General features: G+C 31.9%; 1 protein-coding gene across 1 annotated transcript in view; it reads right to left on the bottom strand.

Annotated features, from left to right (window-relative positions):
- The window catches only part of Dennd1b (DENN domain containing 1B), a 245,765-nt gene that overhangs the window by 144,249 nt on the left and 78,778 nt on the right, over positions 1 to 22,738 (bottom strand). The window contains exons 4-5 of the mRNA XM_027945669.2: positions 8,221 to 8,270; positions 6,072 to 6,191 (exon numbers count right to left, since the gene is read on the bottom strand). Of these exons, the coding sequence (XP_027801470.2) occupies positions 6,072 to 6,191; positions 8,221 to 8,270 (170 nt within the window). The remainder of the gene's footprint in view (positions 1 to 6,071; positions 6,192 to 8,220; positions 8,271 to 22,738) is intronic.

Below are 22,738 nucleotides of genomic sequence, written 5' to 3'. Positions count from 1 at the left end.
GTAAAGACTAAATATTTAAAAACAGATCATGTAATTTCTTTAATAGTCAATGTGACTTTCATAGTATTGCAAATATATACAAAATGAAAAACAAATACATTAAAACTAATTATTTTAAAACAAAAGACAGGAGGAATTTAAAGTTTAATTGTAAGATTATTAATTTTCTTTAAGACTTACAACAAAAGATAGATATGGTTTTGTGTGTGCCTGTGGTGTATGTATTTATGAGTGTGTGTGTGTGTGTGTGTGTGTGTGTGTGTGTGAGAGAGAGAGAGAGAGAGAGAGAGAGAGAGAGAGAGTCCATTTTGTGGCACAGGAGGACTCCCACCATAGAGCTGATAAAACTTTTACATTCCAAAGTCAAAGGTTAAATAAAGGAAAGGAAATGTTTTTTGTCAAATAGTCAGGTAACCAACCACTAACGGTCTGAGTGATCAGCAGGAACCTAACTTATAGTAATCAAATAAAACTAAGGAAACTGCCTTTCCGTAGAAAAACGTCTAATGTCTAGAGGCTGTTTTTCTGTCTGGAAAATTGACACAAAATGTGTAAAATTGAAACATTCTGCTTCTAAGGGATTTGCCCAAAGGAAGAGTGTGAAAGCTTGGAGTTTGGTATGAGTTAAAGGGGACAAGGGGAACTACAAAGGCCCTAAACATAAATCTGTCTTCCTTATTAAGAGTATTTCATTTTGAACCCTTGGCAACAATTTTATAGTCATAAAATTATGTTAATCAAATTAAGAAAAAAAGTTATTTCTTGCATTTTTGCTAGCCTATTAAAAACAATTCTAAATAAAAATAATGGTAAGATTTAAATTATTAATATGTCAGAAAAATAATTAAAGCATATTACAGTGGCTCAAAATTAAATATCAACTTTTATATTACATAGGTCTAAATTCTAATTTTTCTTCTAAAATGTGAACAAAATGAGTACAATTTAAAAAAATACTAACTTCTAAGTTTTATAATAGTGTATGTCTAGGAGGAAAAGAGTACATGGTTTTTTTATGGCACTGTGTACAAATTATCCCACTTAGAACTTGAACATAAATCTAAATTATTTTAAATCTCATAATAGCATGATCCAGGAGAAAAGTAGCTTTAATGTATTGGATATAAATTTCTAACTTAAACTCCAAGAATTATTTTTAAAATAATGCATATAAGTCACTTAGCAGAGAATGTGGCTACAGCAAACAAACACTGCATGATGCTGCTAATTCACTGTCATCAGGAAAATTATCATTAATTTAAGAGTCCCTGCTATTCAAAAAGTCAACCATCAAAGTTGTTTTCTGCTTGCGCTAATGAAAATTTTCTATCAATTTGCAGTGGTTTATTTTACTTTGCAATAAACTATCTTAAAATTCCTTATATAGGTAGGTAGGTAGATAGGTAGATGGATGTATTATTTTATTATAACTACTTTAAAGGTCCTAAAACATTTCTAATTGTTCAATATCAACAAAATCTCAAGAGTCATTTATAAATATTTTTCTTTTAAAATTTTTAGATCACTGAAACACAAATTTACACATTATGGGGTAACAACATAAATGAGAATATGGGGGAGACATATTTGATAACAACAGAAAAATTCAGAGTTCATGTTATTGTAGAAACGACAAGAAAAACAATTAATTCTACCCAAGAATCTTAATTCATTTGCTACTGAGTATGAATAATAATAAATGAATAATCAAACCAATGTCTCTCACAATATAATATTTAAAGATGCAGTATGATTCAATATAAATGCATTAATACTGTACCAAATGACAGCTTCAAGGACAAGGTATTAAATGTTAACATTCAAAAGTCATACTTCAAGTAAATATATAAGTAACTGATTAAAAATAACCTGTAATCAGAAGGAAAAAAACGTGTGTGAAATTTCACCCTCTAAGGAAACAAAAGAGAAACACAACCAAATGTCAGATTAGTGTGAAAAATTCTCTGCACTAATGGATGATATTATAAAAGTCACTGGAACTTTCTGGATTTATGGATTACTTTAGATACATTCATGTATTTTAGTAATTATGAATAAAGACTACAGTTAATTATTTAGTTTGATTTACTGTATAAAAGTCTGTAAATGTACATTAACAAGTTTTATGGCAATAAGACTAGAACTAAATACCAAATGTAAGTATTGATTATGTGGCACAAATGTATGACTTATTTTCTTTTTTAACCTTCTCTGAATCTTCTTAGTTTTCATGATAAAATATAACATGTTTTTATCAAAAAATCTAGTTAAAAATATTTATGTAACTTCCTTACATAAGTATTTTGTCAAAATCTTCAATAAATTTTAGCCCTATTAACTACATGAGTTAATACATGAGTTCAAGACAGTCCTACAAAACTGCAAACATTACTCTGAGGCTTTGACTAGCCACTAGTAAATTCTCAGAAGAGCAACATAGTTGATCTTCTTTCATATACCACTGGAAGCAACATAGCCTGTTATAAAGAAAACTGGTCTATAAATTAGGGGGTCTTCCCCAAAATAATTCTGAGTAGTTTATAAGATATTACTGTATTTCAGTAATATCTGTCTTCCCCTATTCCTTCTAAAAATTTACTACTTATTCTATATTTTGGTTTGATATATCGTGTGTGTGTGTGTGTGTGTGTGTGTGTTAAACAAACTCTTTTGTAATACATCTTAAGCATACTGTCAAATGAGCATTGTTAAAAGGGGGAAAATAGGAAATAAAATTTAGTATTTTATATTAGCATTTATCTAACTATCTCATAAAATATACTGTATGTTTTACATTGAAATTACAGAAAAGCACTAATATCTGACTCTAAGATTGTCATAGTCACAACATCAGCAATAGTTTTTTCTTTCCAAGGTTATTCTTTCACATCTTCACATTTCTGGAGTATAGGAAAAATCTCCCCCTTCCCATTTTAATTCTGTTACACTGCCATGATCAACTTACTGACTATACTGAAATACATTAATAAGATAGTTATTTTATCAGGGAAAAGATGATTTTTAAAAAAGATAATTTTTAACATATTATCTATAGTTTCATACTTATAGTTTATTATCTGTAAAATGTTGGAAGCTCAGATTTTCAGAAAAAAACAATTGAAATGATTTTTTCATATTGCAAAAAAAGATAAATTCTAAAGTGTTTAATAAACAAGGAAGAAGGTATCCTTCTAGACTTTTTGATAAGAATATGCACTCATAGACTAATATACTATAATTTGTCATAGATTAGCTACTTCTTAAAATACATATTCAAATACACACATATGATATGTTCTTTATAAACATAGAACATACAGTCTCATAAACATTACTTTGAAAATTTTCATCATTTTGCAATCAATCTCCAAGAAATGTTCATGAACATTTCTCTAAGTCAGGATGTATATTTGTGTTTAATTTTGCCTAGCAATTAAATAACATTCCTTGTATTAAGCCATTCACTCATTTGTTCTACAAGTATCTATTATATCTACTATTATATCTACATATATGCCAGGCACTACTGCCAACAGTGGGAGTATGTCAAAACTCTCTGTGCTTTTGGAGGTAGCATAAAGAATTCTGGCATAGAATGGAGGCTGGGAAATGCACCATAAAGTACTTAGTCAAGTTCTGTTGAAGAATATTCATCAATGTGGTCATCAAATGTTTTATTTTTATTATTATTTAAATTGTATATAAATGATATGTGTTAATCATGTAAATATCATGTTTTTTTTTAAAGAGAGAGAGAGAGTGATAGAAAGAGAAAGAGGGGGGGGATAATTTTTTTTTAATATTTGTTTTTTAGTTTTCGGCGGACACAACATCTTTGTATCTGGTACTGAGGATTGAACCCGGGCCGCACACATGCCCGGAAGCGCGCTACTGCTTGTGCCACATCCCAGCCCCTAAATATCACGTTTTGAAGTATACAAGTATTGTGGAATGACAAGATCCAACTAATTAGCACATAAGATGTATGTTCACTCAAGCTTATTAAGAATATATTTTTTCAATTCTGTTGATCTAAATATGCTCTTTTTTTACTTTCAGTATGGCTAAGCAGCATTCATAAGTGTACTACTCACACTTACTCTGAGTTATTCAGATACTTATTTCTCTACTGATTTCTTTTTCTTATTAATTTTTAAGTATTTAATATATTATGACTATTAAACCCATGTTATAATGGTTATAAATTTATTTCTACCAGTTTATTACTTATATTTAAAGTGTCCTTATTATATTTGTCACCAAACAAAAATATTCATCATCATCACATGGGCAACTGCACCAATTTTTCAGGTTTCAGCAATCCATGTTAGGTACATAAAAGCTGTCACCATCACAGTAATATTTTTAAAGTCAGCAGTATTTTTTCTAGTATATTTATAGTTTCATCATTCCTTTCAACAATTATAAAGTGGTAGAGGATGATCCAACCAGGTAGACAAACCAAAACCAAGAACACTATTAGTCCTCTAGCTATATAGCACTTAAAGAGATTTGCCAAAATTATTTTCCAAGAGACAATGCTGACTACTTATAGATAGATATTTACCCATCCACAACAACTTTCTGAATAATTTGCTTAATTCTACTATAGTTGAATTCCCTGTTTACTGTTAAAACTAAATTATTATCTGACTACTCTAAATAACTGTTCTCAAAGGATGCTAACTTTCAGACAGATTAAGATATGCCATTAAAATGTCAAACAGGAAATATTTTCCTAATTTACAAAGAAAAATAAGGAGGAGAATAGAATTTTCACAATTTAAAATTTTTCTCTGTGATTATTTTCATAGAGGTTTTAGATATATTTCACATCTACCAAAAAGCAGTCAAATGACCTAAAAAAGCCATCACATATAAAAGGAATAATTTTAATAAAAGATAAAATAATGAACAATGCTTATATGACAGGTTACCTTGATTGACAAATACGATTTAACTTTTGATATTTTATTGTATTTATGTAAACAATTTTTTTTGGAGATAACACTTCTCCTAATACTTAAAGAATACTTCAACATTCAGGTATTCTTTGCATACACAAGTTTGAGAACCACAAAAAAAAAAAAAATTGACTACTGTGTTTTAGAATCTGTTCCTACAAATGAATGAAAACTGGAATGCAGATATGGAGACTGTACTCATGTTACAGTCATTTAACAAATAGTCATAGTTTATATTTTATGTAAATATTCTGAAGTAATGATGGCTTTACTAAATTTAAATGCTACATGCAAATTTATTTCTGATTCATGAGGACACACTGCAGGAATGCTTGCCTTTAAAACCCCTCCTCCTCAATAGCCAGCAACTCAGATTTGAGGTCCACAGGCCAGAGACACAGTCTACCTACTAACTCTAGGCCCATCAGGAAAGTTATTGAGACAGAACAGGTAAGAACTATGGAAACTAGCAAGATAATTACAGAACTAAAAATCTGACATGTAGTTTCAGCTTATTGCTGCCATTGGGGAGTAAAGGACCGTAATTAGCAGATATTCCCATTTCTCAAAAGGAATTAGAAATATAAATTTTATACAAAGCATCCTAAAATTTATAAGGTTAACAACATCTTTTAAAATTTTTAAAACACCCAGTGGCCGAACAAAAACCTTTAACTTCTGCTCCATCACAATTTTGCAACCTTTGCTTTAAAACAGCAATTCATCTCAAATACTCTGAAGTTGTGGTTCAATGACAGAAAAGGGCACACATTAGTTTACTTGAATTTATTGTATCCTCTTTAATATGTGAAACTCACATATTATTTGAACTCATATCTTAATATTTAATTTTTAAAAATAAATCAACAAAACCTTATGTTTAAAAAAGTAAAGGTCTTTGAAGAAAAATTCGACTATGGTACTGGTAAATCTTTACACATAACTGATTTTGTATGTAGGAAGTAAGAAAAATTATTGTTCCACTTATTCAGATTTAGAAAAAAAGAGTTAAGAAAAACAAGAGGTTTACTGTTTTTGCTTTGGCCTAACAAAATAAAGAATAACACAGTCTATCCTGCAATCAATTTTTCTACTACAATTACTTACCTAAGGATGCATAAACAAATTTTGCCTCCTGATGTGAGTCTGCAGAACCCAAATCTTTGTTTACTTTCAATGTCTGTCAGTACAAAGGTAAAGTGCTGTCCAACTTGATTTTGGGATACCCTAAAATATAGTAAAAGTATGAAACAGTAAGCCCAGTATTTTTATTTTCCAAAAGAAAGACAAAGGCAAGAATATATCTATATGTGGCATTGGTTTCATCTATCCCATCAGTTGGGTTTTTTTTATTATTTTTTTAAATTTATATATGAGAGTAGAATGTGTTACAATTCTTATTACACATATAGAGCACAATTTTTCATATCTCCCATCAGTTGGTTCTTAAAGCTGGAACTGTCTTCTAAAACTAGAATGAGTGTGAAATGTGTAAACTCACTCATGAGTCAAACATCAAGATAAATTGTAATACCTCATAGACTGAACAAATTGAGCATATGCTAATCCCTTACCAGGAAATCATAAGACAATTTGTTCTAACTTGTCATAAACTAGAAGTCCTCAGAAAATATTTGTAAATTATGAAATAACTGTTGCTGAAACTGTAGAAGAAGCTACATGTGATGACTGAGTTCTTGTGCTCAACTCTATTTTCCCAGTCTGCTTTATCCAATATTAATTGCTTATATAGCAAATCACACTGTTCCAAAATCTAAGGGCAACCACCACCCACTCTTTAAAAATTGCTTCTTTTGTTAACATTCTCAACCAATAAACTATCATAACAAACAGTGTTTTAGAGCTATCAATGTACCAAGGAATAAATTTTCAGGTAAAAAATAAGAATATGGCGTCTCCAAAGGAGCATACTGCTAAGCTGTAAATAATTTTAGCTAATTACTATCATAACACTATAATATGTGTTACACTGGGGTTTAAGTAACAGTATAAACCATTAGATAAAATCCTTACTACTAAAATATATGAATATACTTTCAGATACTAAATATAACCTTAACATTACAAGACTAATTGAACATTTGATGCTCTGTCCCAAAATGTAAAAATCCATTATTCCTTAACTTTGGTTCTAAAACAGCCATAGTGATTGTAGAAAAGAAAATAAATTATTACCAATGGACCAATACTATAAACTATTTTGTCAGAAAATACTGAATTTCAAGTGCTGGACATTTAAGAAACATACATTAAAGTGGGCAATTTTTTTAAACTTATATTCTTCAAATAAAACTTCCGCTGACTAATGTGTCCTCTAGTGCTCAAAATGTATGATATCCTTTCACAACTTTTCTTCCTTTTTTTCATTCTTCCTATTGATTTGAAAATTTTAACTTTGGGGAAGTGAGGGTGGACAACTGAGTCCCCAGGTGTGAGGTAAAACAAGGAGTAGCATTCATCAATAATACTTATTATTATCAATTATCCCATCATCAGAAGGGCTTTATTTTTAATATAGTAAAATTTCAGTCTCACTCATCCTTAGCAAAATATTTTCCTTAAATAAATTTTTCTTAAAACTTTTCACATCACACACTTAAGAAAACTGATAATAGGGTGTGAAAGGCACATATAAAACAATAAATGATCTGTTATCATGCTCAAAGGGATATAACTCTATTAAATTCCCACTACATACAAGTAGTTCATTCAATATTTGTTCAGTAAAATACAAACAAAAGATTTCAAAAACTGCTAGAAAAGTTTTTGGAGTCTTCCATAATATTGTACTGTTTCTATGAAGCTACACTTGGGAGACAACTAGCCATGAGTATTACAACATCATACAGATGGTCTTTTCAATTAGGATGAAGTGAGATAGAAATGAGAACATATACACTTAATTTGAAAAGACACAATTCAAAGGCTCTGATCAGGGAACGTTTCTTTTATTCTGCTAGTGCTTACAATGTATACCTGAAGAATAAATGGAAGAAATACAACCTATTGGCAATACTGCTTTAAGATTTCTCCTAACTCACCACAATGGAGAAAGTAAAAGATACAATAATCTTCTTCGTTCCAATATTATTTAACTTTGAATTTCTAGTCTCCACTGTTTCTCTAGAAACAATGAAAACATGTTTCATTTTATCAAAAAAAAAGCACATGAAATCATTTTAAAGTATGCACTAAGATGAGATAAAATTATTTTAAATAGTGGCTCATACGGTACCTTTCAACGTCAAAGGGGAAACAGAACTTTGGCACGCTCTGTAGTACTTCCTACAAATGCAAATTAAAAGAAGAAACAAGAAGCTTTAGAATGTTTTTTAAAGGTGCAGTTAAAATGCTGAGACATTTTCTAGGGGGAAAAAAGTTTGCTGGGTTTTTTTCCCCCTGAAGAAAAATAGCACAGGTTCCTAGACTAAAATAATTGATTATTAAAAAGGAATTAAGTTTGTGCTTTGGCAGATTGCACTGACAATGCCACGGAAGCCCCAGGAGGGAAAGTCCTGGCCTGAAGGGTATTAACACCCTTCACATCCCGCTGGGATTCCCTTCAACAAGGCCATATGGATTTTACAGGAAGCACTGCACCATATGGGTAAGCTAAGTCTGCTGCTACTTGTACCACAGACTAGCCATAGGGACTTCTGACAGATCCTGGCTCAAAAATATAAATGTTGTTTCAATTAAAATGCAGGCAGAGAAAAGGGAATGAAGTTGGCAGCTGAATGAATCACTGAGAGGTGTTACAATTCTACATGTCCCATACTCAAATGGTTTAACAATGAAAAAATTTTCTATAGAAAAAAATCATAACACTTGGAACTAAGTTTTATCTTAAATAATGAATGTATATCTATAAGCAAACCTTTACATTAAACTATAACATATATTCTGGGCACTTTAATTTAAAAATTGCTTCATATTAAAATCAATGTTTTATGTAGCATAGAAATAATCTGATTTTGAAACCTTCAATGATTTTGTACTAAAAATAATTTTTAAAAATTTCAGAAATCACAAGTTTTAACAATTATGAACAGAATGCAAAACATTGTCAGGTACTCAGAAAGAAAGAAAGAAAGAAAGAATAAATCTCACTAGATCTGAAAATTTACTTCAAATTAACTGACTCAAAAGCTAAACTTCAGAATTGAAGACAATATCATACAAATTCAAAGCCCTGGTGATTTTAGAAAACAAAGCAAAGATGTATGAGGCTATTTCCTATTAAAAATGGGGAGAAAAGCAAATATCTTCATCATCCCCAATAAAAATACTTTAACAACCACCTCTTCAGCAATAAAACTAATACCTTGTGAAATCATCAATATCAAATTTTTAAACCCAACATATAAATATAGTGCTGAGTAGAATGTCTTGAATTCTCTCAAAGTGTACACTGCAATAGAATAACAATAATAAAACATTGTAGAATTCCTATATCAAGATCTAAGAAAGCTCCAAAAGCCTTAACTCACGGAAGCAAAAAGGAAAAGCCTGGTGTAAAAAAAAACCAGCACACTTCTACCCTTAAGGGCATTGTACCCAGGCTTCCTTATGAGCATGGACCTTTAAATGCAAGAGCACAGGCCCCATATCTGGAGAAAGCTATTTTACTACTGATAATATATTGTTAAATTTAATTACAGGAGTCACCAAACTGGAAGTAAATTACTAAAAAAATAGTTCATCACAAATAAGAATAGTTTATTTTTACTTGACTGTTGCTTAATCTTTAACTTGTGCTGCATCAAGTGAAGCCATTCAATTTACTACAGACATGAACATTATTCAGATATCCTCCTACAAAACTGCATATGTAATTTCTATAATAGTCTAAATCCAGGGTCCACCTATAAATATATCCAAATTAGTCATATATGTCACATCAATGTTAAGACTCAAATTAAGAAGGAAGCTTCTCAGTTAGTTGCTCAGTCTTTCACACCACCCCCCTCCTTTTTTCCAAAAGCAACACACATGCACACACTTCTGCAAAACAGCCTCAGCTCGCTTCCCAACTGGCAGAAGCATCCCTCAGGGGACAAGTCTTTAAACCTCCGCACTCTTTAAAATTCAACCAGCCAGCAGGTCTATAGACTAGTGTATAAACAGTATAGACAAAAAAATCCTCTCTCAGCTTATGTCAGTGACAAAGCAGCTCAGCAGTTGACTGTTTCTCCCCTGACAGTATAAGCAGGGTTTACACAGATCAATAGCTGGAAGTCCTACCTAGCTCCCAGGGCTCGGTTTTCTTCCTTAATTACAGGTGCTATTCAAACTGAAGTTGTAAAAGAAAAGAAAGAGAGTTGGAGGGAGGAATAAATATTCAAACAGTTTTTTCAACGCTTTTAGCAATAGCGCTAATTGAAAATTTTATTTCTACATTTATTGGGGAAAATGCTCATAAATGGCTGATACTTCCACCACACAATTTTTAATATGACACATATGCATGCACACACAATTCTAGATTTGCATTCACAGATTACATGAAAGGTTTAAGGCAATGCTTTCTAGAAGTTATCAGTTTCCTGTTTCTACAGGCTTTCATTTTTTTAAAAAGATTTCCTTAGCCAATTTCCTTATTTAGAAGTTCCAGAACTCCTAACTCTCCTGAATATATTATTCTTATATAAAAGAACATATCAGCTAACACATATCAAATGATAAAAACAGAAATAACAAGAGGAATAGAACAGAATACAAAAATATGCATAGTAAAATACAAGCAGCAATAATAAATGTCTGTTTAAATCTTAAAAACAAGACATCTATTATCATATTAATGACTGTAGACAAGGACTAATGAAAATTTATATATTTCTTGGTCCTATGTCAATCTTATAAAAGAGAAGAGAATTAACTGATAGTGCTAGCTTTTTATTCTATGAGGTTACCATTTAACATTACAAATTGATCAAGTAATACAAGCATTTCAGAAAGAATTCGCCTTTAAAAAAAAAAACAGTAAGTTCCATAACTACAAAGGTATCAGAATTTCTCTGGGAAAAAAAAAAAAAAGAAAAACTAACACGAAATGAGATTTTTCATAGTGGATATCAGTAATCATTTTTTTTTCCTCCTCAACCACTTCGACTCCTACTCTATATTGAAATACTAGTGTTCTCTGAAGTTCCATATTTTTCTCTTCCCTACTCATTAAGGAGTATCTGCACCTTATCTATACGTAGGGTTTCAAAACTACAACTACTCTTCATCTTATACTTTGGACATATCTTTGAACTCCAGGACTATATGCCTACCAACTTTCTGGTATCACTTTCCAGATAGTCCCAGATACCTCACATTATGTACAAAACAAGTTGTTCTTTGAGTTATATAGTGCTTTTTATCTAGAATGACAGCACCATCTACCCAGTTACCTAAGCCTAAAACATGGAAGTCATCTAGACACCTCTTTTTTCCTTGGCCTCTCCATATAAACCATCTTTCACCAAATCCTTTAATTCAGTTTCATAACTTATTCCAAAAGTTCTCAATGGGGGGGAAAGGTTTAGAAGGAAGATGAGAACAGAATCACTTATGTTTTTCAAAACACATTTGATTACTTATACTGCAATCCCCCAAGGGTCCTGAGTTTTTTGCTTCAGTTTGAATAGCATCTACAGTTAAGGAATAGAAATAACTTTATCAGCTAAGAGTATTTAACACATATATAAACAGAGAGACAAGGCAGACTTGTTCAAGGACTGTTTAATTCAACATGGTCCTCAAGGACTCCTTCTGCTACGCTGTGCTGAGTCTCCTAGCTTTGTCCTCAACTACTTCTCTACTCATGGTCACTGAACAAGCTAGCAAAGTTCAGAACATCACACCAAGACACAACGGCAATATAGCAGTATGCAGTGTTTAATATCAGTGAGGAAACCTTTCCCCACCCCTGACTTTCCCATTGTATCTAATTAGCCACAGGGTTACCAATCACCCTAAACTAATCACTGACAGGAGCACTAGCTACCTATGATCAGTTTTGCCTTAGACTGGTTAGAGAAAAAGTCAGAATTCAGACCCACTCACATTCTAACAACTATGACACATGTAATTATAAAGAAGTTTGGGTGAAGCAACATTTTTCTCCAAAGAATCCTGAAAATCAAATTAATCAGATAATAAAATTTTCACTAAAGTTCTCAAGAAAAATATATCACAATGTTATAAAAGGACAGTTTTCAAATATCCATGATTTTATTTACATGAATAACACTTTCAGAATAATTTTGCAAAAACAAAAGGTTCACTTGTCATATTAATTACATTTTTCACAAAGGCCATAGATTTCTAAAAAGATGACTGCTTAATTTTAAGTACTATCTTTCCATATAAATGAGAATTAACACCATGTATTCCTTCAATCTATATGTGTTTTATATAAGAGAGTAATAAGGTTGTTTTTTTTTTTTTCTTAAAGGAAACATTTACTGAGTGACACAGCCATGAGCAGGTTGCATAATGCAGAACTGAAATTCCCAAACTGTGCACTGAAATATTTCAGGGCATAATAGCGAACTATCAGGGACACTACCAGATATTTAAATTTTCCAGGAAAACACACACACAGTTTTAATAAAAAGGTGATTATTTACTTTTTTTCTTTTTCTTTGTAGTGTTAGGGATCAAACCCAGCACCCTGTATATAATGAGCAAGTGTTCTACCACTGAGCTACATATACCCTCAGCCTCCTAACAGAGTGATTAAATTAGAAATGCATTTATCAAAACTTTTTGATGAATTTTATTATTAATAAATTAAAATAACTGCCATTGGGCTGAGGATGTAGTTCAGTTGGTAGAGTGCTTGCCTTCCAAGTACAAGGCCCTGGGTTCAATCCCCAGCACCACAAAAACAAAACAAAACAAAACAAAAAATAACTGCCTTGAAATAAATACAATTATTTTTAAAACTGCTAAGAAATACAAATTTCAAAAATTTTAATTCTATATGTATCAGTCTTAGGTGATAAGATCTACTCCGTCTCCTATCACTTCAGTTTGATCTAATGCTAATGAAATAGCCCAGATCCAATGCAATGCAGGAGACTGGGTGTGGTGGTACACACCTGTAATTCCAGTGATAGGCTAAGGATGAGACAGGAGCATCACAAGTTGGAGGCCAGCCTCAACAATTTAGCAAGATTCTCAGTAACTTAGAGAGACCATGTCTCAAAATAAAAAAAAATTAAAAGGGCTGGAATGTAATTAAGAAGTAAAGCACCCCTGGGTTCTATCCCCAGTTCCCCCACCCAAAAGGCAGTGCACAGTGACAATACAAAATGTACCTATACACACATACACACACACACACAAAAAAAAAATGTTTACTTTTGCTAATTTAATAAAAAGAAACATTTTAAAAGCATGAAAGGATACTTAAAACAAATGGGTTTCAGAGTTTTCTTGTAATAAATTCCACTACAAACTGCCTTTAACCCATTACAAACCATTTTTCCTCTACAGAATTGAAAACTTGAGACTTAATGAGTTAAATTTTTATCCTTCACTTTTAAGCAAGGATTTGAACAGCATTACCCAACTCTATGAAAAAGCCATTTAGGAAGGCGTCCTTTCTTTTTCCATAATGACAATGGAACTTCACACCCTCTCAGACTAATGTAACTACTCTTTGCTTCATTCATTCCTATTGTAACTAGTAACATCTTTAGATTGAGTGAAATAAGTTTTTTTAAAAAAAATAGATACTTCCCATAATATTTAAATGCATTTGTAGATACTAGGGTATTTTAAAGTGAGTATCAACCAATTATTTAGGTCAAGACAAGTTGGAGTAACATAAGTTTGAAGATGCTTCAAGTTTTCTAAACAAAGGAGTTTTATATCAGTCAATTTATCAGCTATCAGGATATCCACCCACAAATCAATGCTGTGATGGGTAAAAAAAAAAAATATGATTCATGATTTTCTGAAGTGGGAAAACTCAAGATTAGATTATGAGATAAGACAGGCATGCACACCAGTATATATACAAGATGACTTATTTTCTTTTGTTTTTTTGTTTGTTTTTTTATGGTGCTGGGGATTGAACTCAGGGCCTTGTGCGTGCAAGGCAAGCACTCTACCAACTGAGTTCCCAAAGTTGACTTGTTAGAGTGATTCAGTGGACACTGCTTTGGAGTCAAACAGCTAACATCTAAACACTGGCTATGCAATCTACTGGCCAGGTACTTCAGTTACCTCATTTAAGAAATGGACAAAAATTAGTACCTATATCATAGGATTAAATGTGGATTTATTTAAGGATTTATGTGAGGTCCAAGTAAATCCATGTAAAATGATTAGGACAATGCCCAGCGTATAAAATGCACCAAAGCCATTTTGATGATATTAATTCTGCCTATACAAGAACATGGAAGGTCTTTCCAACTTCTAAGGTCTTCTTCAATTTCTTTTTTTCTTTTTTTCCCAGTGGTTCTACACTTTTCATTGTAGAGGTCTTTCATGTCCTTTGTCAAATTAATTCCTCTCTCTCTCTCTCTCTCTCTCTCTCTCTCTCTCTCTCTCTCTCTCTCGACCCCCTTATCTTCTGTGACTGGCCACTATGGTCCCACTAATAAAATCTCGGACAGGTAAAAAAAAAAAAAATTAATTCCTAGACTTTTTTTTTTTTTAGGTTATTGTGAATGGGATAGTTTTCACAATTTCTTTTTCAGCAGATTCAGTACTGGAGTGTAGAAAAGCAATTGATTTGTGTATACTGATTTTGTATCATGCTCCATTACTAAATTTGTTTATCAGCTCTAGAAGTCTTCTGGTAGAATTTAGGTCTTCTAAATATAGGATCATGTCATCAGAAAACAGGGATAATTTGACCTCTTCTTTTCCTATTTGTATTCCTTTAATTTCCTTTTTTTGCCTGATTGCTCTGGCTAGATTTTAAAGGACTAAATTGAATAGGAGTGGTGAAAGTGGGCATCCTTGTCTTGTTCCTGCTTTTAGAGGAAATTCTTTGTTTTCCTCTGTTTAGTCTGATATTAGCCTTGGGTTTGTCATATATAGCTTTTACAATGTTGAGTAAGTTCCTTCTCTGCCTTCTTTCTCTGGTGTTTTAAACATAAATGACTGCTTTTTACTTTGACAAATGCCAACCTAAGCGTCCTTCAACAGATGAATGAATAATGAAATTTTGGTATATATATGTATACACAATGAAATGTTACTCAGCCATAAAAAAGAATGAAATTATGGACACTATAATGCTAAGTGATGAAATAAGTCAGATTCAGTAAGTTAAGGTTCAAATGTTTTCTCTGATATGAGGAAACTAATCTAAAATTAGGGTACAGGAGAGAGAGAAAAAATAAATTGGGGGGGAATATTATTTGCATTGATGAAGTCAATACCAAAAAAAGATCAGGGGAGAAGAAAAAGGGGTTTGAGATAGACAAGATAAGGGGAAAACAATGGGATGAATCTGACTATATATATGAATAAACTACAGTAAATCTTACCATTATGTATATCCAACAAGACACTAATTCTTTTAAAAAGTATAAATAAACCAATCAGTACAATACAGGAAAGGGAACAGGGGGAGGGAGGTGGGAGAGAGTAAGGGTAAGTACTGGGAACTTAATTGGAGCAAACTATACTCCATGCATTTAAAATTATGTCAAAATATATCCTAATGTAATATTATAACTATGATGAACCAATAACAAAAATAAAATTCTCCAAACAACTGTTATCTTTATTAGCTACATGTTACTAAATTAAATGAAGAAAGATATTTATATTAATAAGTATTTACTGAGTTAATTATAACATTAAAGGTCCTGTGTTCTGTTGCCAAAACTTTAATATAGTGAGATTATAAAATAATAAAGTATTTATTGAATAATTCATCTACCTCCCTTTAAGATTTTTCATATATTTTATATAGGTGTATTTGGATATAGACATAGATGCACATATGGACATATTGGGAATATCCAACCACTTCTTTTTAACCAACACAATAGACGCAAATACTGTCATACAATGGTCATATCTGATGATTTCGATATGTTCAGGAAGCTTACTTCCTTCGAATCGGCTGCTTTCTTCAAATTAAACATTTCTTCAAAAAGCTATGTCAGCAGATATTTTTCATTTAAGGGGAGATTAATAAAATTCCTTTTTCATTCATGTACTTATTCCTCAATCCACTTAACAAAAATCAAATACCAAACTTATGTAAAGCAGTGACCAATTTAAGTAATGGAAGTATTTTTCACTCTCTTCCACAATCTCAAATTAGGACTTTCCCTTAACTGTCTTGGCAAAAGATATTCCTGAAAGTCCACTTTGAAAACATCCTCTTTCTACCACTTCCTCTATTCCAGAATCATGTTTTCTATTTTCTTGAATTGTGAGGTAATTTCTTTTTGTTCTTTGTTAACATATTTTTAATTTTTCCTCAGTCTTAATGATCATATTATTTCTCACTTTTCATATCTGGACCCTTCACATTTTTTCCCTCTTCATATTCTTTCCTTCTTCATATTCATGCAAATATTCTCCCTTCATTTCCCAACACTTATATTAGAAAACTGATTTTTGTGCAACAGATGGCACAGAGATACATATTTCAGAAGAGTAATTTACAATTATCCCCCCACCTTTTTTTGTTCAGGTTCTGCCTGGAACCTTATGGAGAACCATCCCTAAACTGCTTCAATAGTGGCTCTTATGATAAATCATGCAGGAATCTTGTCTTGTTTGTCTGAGGTGTTTTAAGAAATAATAAGACCTTTGTTGCTGAGATTAAATCAGGGTGTCTATGAATCAAGGTGTGAAAAAGTATCTTTAAAGGGCTCATATTCTAGGAGCAATGACACATTTATTATATCTCTGAGCCATAAAGGGCCTAGGAGCCTGAAAAATCACCCACAGATATGAGAATTATTATTTATTTTGAGTGTTTGGAAAAACATAATTGATTGTCCATTCAGTTATTCGAAGGCCTTGTCTACAGCAAATAAATTATAATTACAAAATTACAAAAAGTCAATTGATCTATAAAGACTATTAAGTATAAAATCTAATCAGTACTAATTCATACATTCACAAACTCACTGTGAACCTATTTATATAAGTAATGTTTTTATGTTGATTTTATAAATATACAATGTATGAATAGCAATCATAGCTAAGCAATGCGCAGGGTAGTAAGAGCAACAGGGAGAAAAAGAGAAAAACACCAGGGAGTCCAGAAGAAGTTAAACAAACCAAATTTGGGAGGGAAGTTCCTGGTGAAGCATAGTCAGAAGTTCCAAGGAAAGAGATCACATGTAAGTAACGAAATGAAAAGTGAGAAGTTGGCAGAACTACAGCAGGAAGGAAGGGAGAAGGAAGTGCACAGGTTGGGGGGTTCATCCACTTCTGGTATAGTAGTCACAATATGTGATTGATGAGCCAGCAGCCAGATGGGTGAAATTAGTAGTTAGCCAGAAAGTTCTAGTTATTATAACTGGCATAATCAATTGGAACAAATGTATCTCCAAAATCTTCAAGTGCTCGTTCTACTTGGAGTTTCCTTAAAGCCTAACCAGTGCTGACACACCACTCAGGCTGAGAAAAAATAAAATTGAGCTCATGAAATGACACTGTTTAGTACCATCATAATCAATTTCCTGACAGCCCTTTTAAAGAAATGTAATTTAAAACAGTCTTCAAGCTTTCTTTTCTATCCTCTTATTAGATAAAATACAATAAAATAATTGCTTACTATGTGCCAAGTTCTGACCTAAGCACTTAACATATATTAACTAGTTTAATCCTTACAACACTCTGTGTTTCATTCTCTTTTAAATGTGAAAAATACTAAATTGAGGAACAGAGAGGCTAAAACTTGAGAAAAGTCATACAGCTAGCAAATGGTAAAGTCAGCATCTCCATATTTCACGGCATAATCATCACAATGGCATTAATATATATTCATAATAATTCCATGCATCCTAATCTTGCATCAAAGACAATTTAGTAATAAATGATTTTTATGTAATACTGGAACAATTTTTTTAAAAACTTCCAATTTTTTGTAAAAATTGGGATAAACTGGCATAAAATCTGTGATAATAATGTAATGAAATATGGTAGACCCACAACCTGAAGCTGAAAGCCATTATGCCCCAACCTACGCATTTTGCTTTGCTCTTTTTTCCCCAACCAGGTTGTAATCTATAATTAGCAGATCCATATATCTGATGCCTACTTCGTCTCTATGATAGGTATTATTCATATATATGAAAAGTTAAGATACTTCAATTAATACTTCAGAATCAAACTTCAACCAGTTATATTTATGGAAAATAAAATGGCAGAGAATCAACAAATGGTAAAAGTCAAGAGGTGGGGCAATATGTAATCACAAATATGAGTTTTACTTGACCTAGACTGTTCTGTTCTCTTAAAAGTAAGCTCTGGGGGAAAAAAAAAGATACTGCTCATATCTATGCTTGTTTGTTACTACTGAAGATATAAGATTTGTGTCAAAAAATATACCTAACTTCTTTCAAGTAAGAGACTTGTAAATAAGAACTTAAAATGATTCTCAGTTGAACAAAATGATAAATGAATTTGAAGTATTTTATTTAAAATCTATGTTGCATTTAGAAAAAGGTTATATAAGATCAAGTAAAAAATACTAGAGTAACACAGGCAGGATAAGATTAAATGAGGTCCATAAAAATGGACAAAGAATTGAGAAGGTATTTCATTAGCTTAGGTTCTGAGAATCTGTAGATGGATCAAAGCTGTCTACATCTTGCGGCCAAATAGAAAACTTTAGCTCAGATGACAAACACACTGGGGTCAGTTATTATACTTTTAGCAACTTTATTCAATAAATTTTATTGGACTTTTTAAGTCCTTCAATTTAAAGCAGGAACTAAGTACTTAGAAATTAAAATAAAGACTGACTCAGGTTTTATTTAGCCAGAAAGCTGAACTAAAAAACTCAATAATCCAGGAGCTCCAATTTCTCTTCTGTATTTTTAGGTGATATTAAATTATGCAAGATTTTTCTTATAAAATATGCACATGCCCATAATTTTTAATTTGAAGTTATAAGTGGTTTAAGTAAGTATTTCTAAATAGAAATACTGTGAGCTATCATGTTGCAAACTTATTCTGCCGCACCCATTACAGAACACCCACCTCTTGAAATAAAAATTTAGTTCACACTCCCTGCTGATGTAATCTTTGGCCTCTTGCTGAGACTCTAAGTGAAGGTGCCAATTTTGTTCGTCGTTTTTATAATGGAGGACCCTTTCTATGAGAAACTGAAAAATGAACATTGCTTCTTTTACGTACAGAAAGCCATCAAACAGCCCTTACCAAACAGCAAGGAGCTTTGCTCAGCCCTAATCTAGGCCACTTTGGCACAAGTAACCTTAAAGAGAAAGCACAGTTTCCTGTGTCTCTTTTAAAGGATTTTACTCAATGTATGAGAGAAGTCCTAAAACATTTCTAAACATTTTGCTTGATATGCTTTCACAGTTACATTAATTATTATATTTCCCCTGAATAAATTATCTCAAATCTTTTATTTATTCTTTACAAAACACTACTTTATTTGGGATATAGGGAAAATAAGGAGTAATATAAAAACAAGAGCACCTTACTTACAAAAGCAGATTAAGACAGATTATATAAAGTTTGATTTGACCTTTCATGAGCTACAAAGTAAAATAGCTCATTACACTGTAAATGTCCTGAAAGCATACTTTCAAGACATTCAACAAATTTCTAACCCCCTTTTGTTTTTCAGTCTTTTCAAGCTACTGCTGCCAGTGATCTTGGATATCTACATGAACTAGTCTATTCTCCATCCTCTATCGTATTTTAATTTTGTAATATTGAGCATCCATTTAATGAACATCATTTAATATGAGTATATCTACTATATATAAAACACTTGGGATTCACAGATGAAAGTGTTCCGCCCCTGGATCTGAGAAAACCAATGCTTCTGACTAATCTCATCCAGCTCAAAAGTATCTTCCCCAGATGTCCACATTCTCTTTTTCTATCCGTCCATCTTGGTCACTTCTTTTCATACTACCACCCAACTCCTTCTCCATAAGCCTCCCTATTGGTGTTTTCCAGGGTCTCAGTGAGGAATCTACTCTCACTGTCATATAATGGATAAAAACTTGGGCTTGCTGGACTGAATGCTAGGTTTAGAGTCCAATATAGCTACTTCACAGCTATATAAAATCATGTACATAATTGTTCCTTATCTATGAAATAACAAGGGCATGCTGAAGATTAGATAAGTTAATTCACATAGTAAAGAAAAGTTTCAACACAATGAAACTTTAAGCATGCTAGGACATACATGCCTTTATAATTCAGAGGCAGAATAGCATAACAGTTAAGTGTATAAATGCTGAGTTCAGATTGCCTTGGTTAAAGCAATGTTCCGCAACTTAATTAACTCTGGAGCCTTGAGCAAGTGATTGACCTCTCTGTGCCTCAGTTTCCTTATTTATAAAAGGATATAATTTCTAATATCTGTTTTGTAGATTTAAGTGAAAATTACATGAATTAACAAGTGTAAAGTACTGGGAAAGCATTAGAAAAGGTTTTTCTTAATATTAATGCCCCATGTCTTCCCAAGGGTGCACATTTTTTTTACATTTGCAACTATTAATATTTTAAGAATATAGAAAGAAGTAAAACACACTGTTTCAAAGACTTATCTAATTGTTCTCCTCAAAACTTCTTTGTCTTTAATTAATAGCATCATCATTTAAGTTTTAAAACTAGAAACTTCAGCCCTCTTTTACTCAATTTCTTATAGAACTTCCAAAAGATGCAGAAAAAGCATTGACAAAATTCAATAAATTTTTAAGATTTTTTTAAAATCTCAAGACAGAAGAAAAGGAAATTACCTCAAAATAATGAAGGCTATATATGAAAAATTCACAGTTAACATCATACTTACAGGTGGAAAACTAAAAGCTTTTCCTCTAAGATCAGAAACAAAGCAATAATGCTAACTTTTGCCACTGCCATTCACTATAATAGTAGAAGTCCCAGTCAGAGCAACAAGTCAAGCAAAATAAACAAAAGGCATTTAAATTGAAAAGAAGGAAATTTATTTCTGCACAGATGACATATCTTATATGTAAAAAGCCCAAAAGAGACCATCAAAAAGTAACAGAACAAACTAATTTAGCAAAAGTTACTGGATGCAAAAATCAATGTACAAAAATTAGTTGTGTTTCTATATACTAACAACAAACTATCTGAAACAGATATTGAAAAAATAATCCCATTTACAAATAGCAACAAAAAGAAGAAAATACTTATGAATAAATTTAACCTAGGAAGTAAAAGGTTTATACACTAAAACCTATAAAATACTGATGAAAGAAATTTTAAAACATATAAATAAATGGAAGGGCATCTTGAGTTTATGGATGGGAAGACTTAACATTGTTAAAATATCCATACAGCATAAAGTGATCTACAGATTCAATGAAATCCCTAAACTTTCAGTGACATTTTTTATAGGACTAAAAAAAGATCCTATAATTGATGTGGAACTAAAAGGACTCAAATATGCAAACGATTCTTGACAAAGAACAGAGCTGGAGACATCACATATCATGATTTCAAAAACTATCACAAAGCTACAGTAATTAAAACAGTATGATACTGGCATAAACACACAGATGAATGGAACAGAATAAAGCCCAGAAATAATCCCATGTATGTATGGTCAAATGATTTTAACAAAGGTTTCAAGAATAGCTAATGTAGAAAACACAAATCCCTTTAACAAACGGTTTTTGGAAAACTGTATTTTCATATAGCAAAGAATAAAATTGGACTTTTATCTTACACTATACAAAAACATTGACTCAAAATTGAAGACTTAAAAGGACTGGAAAGTTTAAAACTCCTAGAAGAAAACATAGGGGGAAAGATCCATGTTGTGGGGCTTGGCAATGATCTCCTGAATGTACCACCAATATATGTGATATAGATGTGCATGGATAAATGCAGAGGCTAGAAGGCAAACACTGAAAGATGGACTACATCAAATTTCAAAGTTTCTAAGCACCAAAAAAAAAAATGACCAACAGTGAAAAGACAAACCATACAGAATGGGAGAAAATATTTGTAAACCATACATATGTTAAGGAGTTAATATCCAAAATATATAAGGGACTCCTATAACCCAACAGCAAGATGATGGAAAAACCTGATTAAAAAATGGGCAAAGGATTGATCAGACATGTCTCCAAATAAGACACTCAAATGTCTAACATGTACATGAAAAAAGATGCTCAACATCACGAATTGTGAGGAAAATACAAATTGAAACCACAATGGGATACTCACTCCTAATAGGATGCCCACTATCAAAAAAACAAAATAAAAAGAACCAAAAGAGAAGTGTTTGAAAGAATATAGAGAATATGGAACCCCTACACACTGTTGGTAGGTAGAGAATGTAGGACAGTAGGCATGGAAAAAAGTTCCTTATGCAACTACCATATAATCCAGCAATTCCCCTTCTGGGTATTTATCAAAATAAGTAATATAGGGATTTCAAAGGGATATATGACCTCCTATGTTCATTGCAGCATTTTTCACAATTGAGATAATGTATCTGCACTGATAGATTAATGGATAAAGGATATATGACATATACATACAGTTAAATGGTATTCAGTCTTAAAAAGAAGGAAATCTGGCTACAGGTATAG

This window comes from Marmota flaviventris, chromosome 12, assembly GCF_047511675.1.
Source record: "Marmota flaviventris isolate mMarFla1 chromosome 12, mMarFla1.hap1, whole genome shotgun sequence".
Taxonomy (NCBI): domain Eukaryota; kingdom Metazoa; phylum Chordata; class Mammalia; order Rodentia; family Sciuridae; genus Marmota; species Marmota flaviventris.
The sequence above is the reverse complement of the archived record's forward strand: the minus strand, read 5'-3'. Positions and strand labels throughout refer to the sequence as shown.